Below are 6,000 nucleotides of genomic sequence, written 5' to 3' on the forward strand. Positions count from 1 at the left end.
GAACTCCGTGTCCTTTCTGCCCTCTGCTTCCTGTGTCAGCCTGTGGCTCCCTAGCCACCTGGTTCCAGCCTCGTGTGTATTGTGGATGCTGAAGAGTGCTATGAACCCTTTTTGATGAAACTGGTTTGTGTATCTGCTTTTCCTTCAGGTTGGATGAGGCCTTATCTCAGTACTTAGGAGAAAGGACAGAGGTGGCCCAGCAAGAAGAGATCTACCCAGCCATGCCAGAGCCTGTTCGGAAATGCCCACAGTGTAACAAGGATATGGTCCTCAAGACCAAGAAGACCGGGGGGTTAGTACCTGGCTCCCCTCTTACCTGCTCCCCAAGCATGGACTGGGATGACGCCTAGCTCTGGAAGGCCATGTCAGACCATGCCCATATTTTTGGAAGCAGGCCTGCTCTCAGCAGATACTGGGCAAGATGATAGAACTAGGAGGGCAGCAAGGTAGCACCGGGTGCTGAGTGCTCCAGGAATGTGTATTCTACAAAAAGGAGGCAGGCTGGAGTGACCTCAGCAGGTAAGCTCTCACAAAGGACCCAAGTTTGGTTCCCAGCACCTCAAGCATCGCACAACATCCATAACTCTAGTTCCGAGAAGTCTGGTGCTGCCTTCTGACCTCCACGGGCACCAGACACATAAAGTAAGATAATTTTTTTCTCTCCCTAAGGGTCATGTCTACTTCACTGAATTATAGGTGAGACTTTTAAAACAGTTTTATGTGTGTGAGCCCACTTGTCTGTACACGGACCACAAGCATGCAGGTGCCTGCAGGATCCAGAAGAGAGTTTGGATCTCCTCTAACTGGAGTTACAGCTGGTCAGCTTGAGTGCGGGGAACCAAACTTGGGTCTTCCACATGAGCCGGCCGTGTTCCTAACCATGGAGCCCCTCTCCAGCCCCAGGGATTTTTTGCTGTTTGTCTGTTTTCACTTCTGTTGTTTGAAGTGTAGAAGTAGAAACAGGGCCTCATAGACTTGGCAACTTTCTTCTACCTACTCCCGACCCAGCGTGGGTTTCTCTTTTGCTTCTTTTGTCTTTGGTCCAGGGTCTCACTTATGTAGCCTAAGCTAACCTTGAGCTCTAGATCTTCCCGCCTTAGCTTCCCAGCACCTGGAGTGTAAGCACACATTACCTCACTGGGCTGAGAGTGGCGATTCTTAAAGAGACAAGATGGAACACAACACTGCCTATGCACAGGGCACTTGACATGGCTTCACCTTAGTCACCGGTGCTTTGTTTGTTTTTGAAACAGGGTCTCATTCACTCTGTGTGCTAGAATTATGTTGGAGAAACACCACACCTACTCCCTGGTGGTAGTGATGGTCTTAGTAGAGTCAGCAATAGTTACATTTTTCCCTTTGAGACAGGGTTTCTCCTGTGTAACCTTTGCTGTCCTAGAACTTGCTCTGCAGACCAGGCTGGCCTCGAACTCACAGAGATCTGCCTGCCTCTGCTTCCCGAGTGCTAGGATCAAATGCATGTGCCAGCAGCACACGGCATCTATAGATGCAATTTTAGGGACATGAGAAACACGTAAGAAGGGTTTTAATTATTCTGTGTCAGGATGTCCCATTAAGCGTGTTCCAAGCGTAAGCCAAGGAGTATTTTCTTAGGGTGGGGTCTGGCGGCACGCACCTTTAGTCCCAGCACTCGGGAGGCAGAGGCAGAGATAGCTCTATGATCAGGCTAACTTGGTCTGTATAGCAAGTTCCAGGCCAGCCAGGGCTTCACAGTCAGACTTCGAAAGCCAAGAAAATGAAAGAAGGCTCTCCCTTCTCTCCATGTGCCTTCCAAGTCCCTGGATTGACCTGTCCACTTTGCTCCTCAGGTTCTACCTTAGCTGCACAGGGTTCCCCGAATGCCGGTCAGCTGTGTGGTTTCCTGACTCGGTGCTGGAGGCTAGCAGGGACAGCAGTATGTGTGACGTTTGTCAGCCACCCCCTGTGTACAGGTGAGCTGGGTGACTCTGGGGCATGCAGAACTCTTTCCTGTCCTCTCTGAAACCCAGGCGAGAGTGCCTAGGGCAGAAGTTCTCAACCTTTGGGCCATGACCCCTTTGGCAAATTTCTACTTCCAAAAATATTTACATTACAATAGCAAAGTTACAGATATAAAGTAGCAATGGAAATTATTTTATGGTTGGGGGTCACCACAACTGAGGAACTGCATTAAAGGGCGCAGTTTTAGGCAGGCTGAGGACCACTGCTCTGGGGAATGCTGCTCTCAGCCTCTGCGGAAGTCAGAGGCTTGGCTGCCTCCTGAGCGCTGGGAAAAGACGCTCCACCGTGCCCAGCTTGGCACACGCATTTTTTACTGACAGTCTCAAAATGATTGATAGGACAAAACACTTACTTTGCAAAATAGATACACAGCATCACCACTGAAGAGAGTAATGGTGCTTTTCATTTGGAAACACAACCATCTCTGCCCTGTGCTCCACTGAACATGTTTCATTGTTTCTGGAAAACTCTCCATTGAGCACATGTGGAGGCATCGAGGTAGACTAGATGCATTCTTACCCATCTTGACTTCCTTCCCTTGAAAGAGCCCCAGAGTCCTGAGGTGACAGAGATGTAGAGAAGTAGATCTTTGCAGAGGTGCCTATATGTGGGTGGTTTCTTAGAGTCTGACAGTTGATCTCTATGCCCCTGCTCTGTACTCTTGAACGGGCTTCCTGGGATAAGCAGGGAGGCCGTGGCGGCCACCACTGTGCGCCAGGGCAGAGAATGACATCTTGTCTCATCTTGGCCTCACTAGGTTGAAACTGAAGTTTAAGCGTGGTAGCCTTCCCCCAGCTATGCCCCTGGAGTTTGTCGGCTGCATAGGTGGATGTGATGAGACTTTGAAGGAAATCTTCAGCCTGCGACTTCCACGGGCTCTCCCAAGAGCTAGCCAGCCCTCTGGCCACCTGCAGGCCAGCCAGGTCCTCAACAGGATGGACAGCAGTCAGCATAGCCTGTCTCAACCTCTGGTTAACCAACATACTGGACCTTCCAAGGCGGTGGCCCCAACCTTGCTACCACCCACTGCTGCCGCCGAAAACAACTCTGTGACCTGCAACTGTGGCCGGGAGGCTGTGCTGCTCACTGTGCGCAAGCAGGGCCCCAACCAGGGCCGGCAGTTCTATAAGTGCAATGGTGGTGATTGTACCTTCTTCCTGTGGGCTGACAGCAGCCATCCCACTGGGGGAGGGCCCCCCACCTCTGCATCGAGACCCCCAGGCAGCTCTGTGGGAAACCCCCCGGGGTTCGGCAGCCTTGGCAATGACAACGATGGAGGTACATCCTGCCTCTGTGGGCAGCCTGCTGTCACACGGACTGTACAGAAGGATGGACCCAACAAAGGACGCCAGTTCCACACCTGTGCCAAGCCGCGGGAGCAGCAGTGTGGCTTCTTTCAGTGGGTGGATGAGAACGTGGCCCCAGGTGAGGCAGCAGGGCAGGGGATCTCTACATAGGTTTTCACAGTGGCTAGCAGTGCAGAGACCAGACAGGGAAGGAAGGCAGATTGTGTAGTGGGGTCAGCAAGGCATTGAATTCCTCTGTCTCCCCATTGTTTAGTACGGTATGACCCATGGGATCTCACATTAAAGAGTAGTTGCTGCGCCCAGCATTGTGACAAATCTTTCCCATCTGGGTTGGCTGAGCCTGTCTGCCTCAGTTCTCAGCAGTAAGATGCTACCTGCCACTATTCCGTAGGACTCCCGTTGCATAAAGGAGCCAGGTTAGTTTCAGACTATGATTTTCTAGTTTTTATTTGTTTACTAATTTATTTTATTTGTGTCTGGAGTGCACATTTTGAGTCAGGTTTTGTATATAGCCCAGACTAGCCTCAAACTTGCAGCCCTTCTGCCTCAGCCTCCTGAGGACCAGAGTAGCAGGCATGAACAGGCATGTGTTCCCGGTGCTGACTTCATGTGACCCTTGCCTGCATATCACCTCCAGATGTGAGAGGTCCTGAGAGGCTCGGAGGGAAGCACAGGGCTTTAGGCCACCATGTTTAAAATAATTGCAGAGCCCCTGGCCTTGTACACAGTTGAGACTTTCTAGGGTCACCAGAAGTGACATGACCTCTGAGGCAGATGATGAATTAACTTCAGTGATGGGGCAGCCAGCACTGAGGCCTGTGTGTAAACTAGAAAGTTCAAGTGCTCAGGGTTCTTTGCAGGCAAGGTAAAGTTGGAGAGCTGCCTGGTGACCGCAGACTCCCGATCTGCTACTGTGTGTTTGGCTTTTTGTATTTATAGAAGAGTATATAGAAAATTACCACTGTTGCCTCATCACAACAGTGTCTCTAAGAACTTGAGTTTCTTTAAAATAAGAAAGCAGGGCTGGAGAGATGGCTCAGTCAATAAGAACACTTGCTGCTCTTCCAGAGGAGCTGAGTTCAGTTCCAGCACCCACATAGGGTGGATCACAGCCAATCACCTGTAACTAGAGCTTCAGGGAGTCCAGTGTCCTCTTCTGCAGACACTTGTACTCATGTAAGCTTATATACATACACATGAGTAAAAATAAAATAGTTTAAAAAGAAAAAGCAGGTATCAGGCAGTGGGTGCACCATGTCCTTGACAAAGAGCTGACCTTCACAAAGCAGGGGGAGTCTGGCCCGTGGTTCACCTGCCCTGTAAAAGTTGACACCTCTACCCAGCGTTGTACCTTTCGATTTTGGTTTTGTTTTGAGACATAGTCTCATGTAGCCCAGGCTGACCCTTCTGCCCCTCAGGTACTAGGCATGTACCACCACACCAGGCATTGGACCTGGTTCTTGGTCGTATCCATTGTGAACACATCTTTCCTGTCTCCTCCCACAGGGAGTTTTGCAGCCCCTGCATGGCCAGGAGGCAGAGGAAAAGCCCAGAGACCAGAGGCTGCAAGCAAAAGACAAAGAGCTGGCTCCTTAGATGCAGGGTCTACAGTAAAAAAGCCTCGGAAATGTAGCCTTTGCCACCAGCCTGGACACACCCGTCCCTTTTGTCCTCAGAACAGATGATAGCAGGAGAGGTGGAGGAAGTTGCCTAGACCAGGAATGAACTAACTGGGACTAGGTGGCTGTCCCCTGTCCTGGAAACCTAGGGAGGTACTGGGTTTCAGAATTGGTCTTCCTTTGATGGAGTACAAAGACCAGACATGTCTGGAAACTCCGGCAGGCTCTGCTGGCTGCTGCTGCTCTGTCTGTGGCTCAGTGACTGGCTGCAGTGGAAAGTGAGAGGATGGACCATCTGCATGGAAGCAGAACTGACCTCGGGCGACCTTCCACTGTCTGCCAAGCGAGAAGCGGGTACTGCTTCCCGCTAGCACAGGCATCCCGGTGGGCCTTCTCTGCGCAGCTGTCTGAGAAGTGGCTAGCCTATGTATCCACAGAAGCTTCCGCTCCTGTTCCACCCAGGACGCCCATAGCTCATTTGCCTTAATAAATAAAATCCATCCATGTTTTCTGGTGGCGTTTGGTCTGGGGATGCCAGCAGGAGTCAGTGAAGGCCAAGGGACCTCTTCTTGGGACTCTCCAGCCAACCTCTGCACCCTCTTGCCAGGTTCTTCCCTGCTGTGGCTTGTCCCTTGAAGCTGGCAGATTCTGGGGCACTGACCTTTGCAGAGGAAGCTGTGTACTTTGCCCTCACAAACTTCTATATGAGTCATGCTAGCTTTGTCCTACACTTGAGAAGTAAAATGTGAATTGTTCCTTGAGTTACAAGTTTTGAAACAACTGGGGTTGTTTTCAGGTCAGAGCAATAGCTTTGCTTAGCCAGGAGCCCTCAGGCTGGCAGAAGGGTTTCACCTCAGGCTGGCAGAAGGGTTTCACCTCAGGCTGGCTGAAGGGTTTCACCGGTGGGTATTCCTCCATTGCTCCGTGGGCACTGTTTGCAGCGTGCTTTAGGGTCTGACCCTGGTCTACTGCTCACAGCTGGCCTTACCTGTTTGAACACTTGAGTAGAAACCTCAAGTACCTGCTGTGCCTAGCTTCTTTCCCTTAGCATAATGTTCACAGGATTTTGTTTG

The 6,000-nt window shown here is 51.0% G+C and overlaps 1 protein-coding gene across 1 annotated transcript in view; it reads left to right on the forward strand.

The window, feature by feature from the left end:
- Top3a (DNA topoisomerase III alpha) overlaps nucleotides 1-5,431 on the forward strand; it is a 40,688-nt gene extending 35,257 nt beyond the window's left edge. Inside the window, exons 16-19 of the mRNA XM_052197124.1 lie at nucleotides 149-292; nucleotides 1,830-1,952; nucleotides 2,759-3,426; nucleotides 4,815-5,431. Of these exons, the coding sequence (XP_052053084.1) occupies nucleotides 149-292; nucleotides 1,830-1,952; nucleotides 2,759-3,426; nucleotides 4,815-4,993 (1,114 nt within the window). The 3' untranslated portion in view covers nucleotides 4,994-5,431. The remainder of the gene's footprint in view (nucleotides 1-148; nucleotides 293-1,829; nucleotides 1,953-2,758; nucleotides 3,427-4,814) is intronic.
- Nucleotides 5,432-6,000: the final 569 nt, after the last annotated feature.

The sequence above is a fragment of the Apodemus sylvaticus genome, chromosome 10 (assembly GCF_947179515.1).
Source record: "Apodemus sylvaticus chromosome 10, mApoSyl1.1, whole genome shotgun sequence".
In the NCBI taxonomy this organism is placed as follows: Eukaryota; Metazoa; Chordata; class Mammalia; order Rodentia; family Muridae; genus Apodemus; species Apodemus sylvaticus.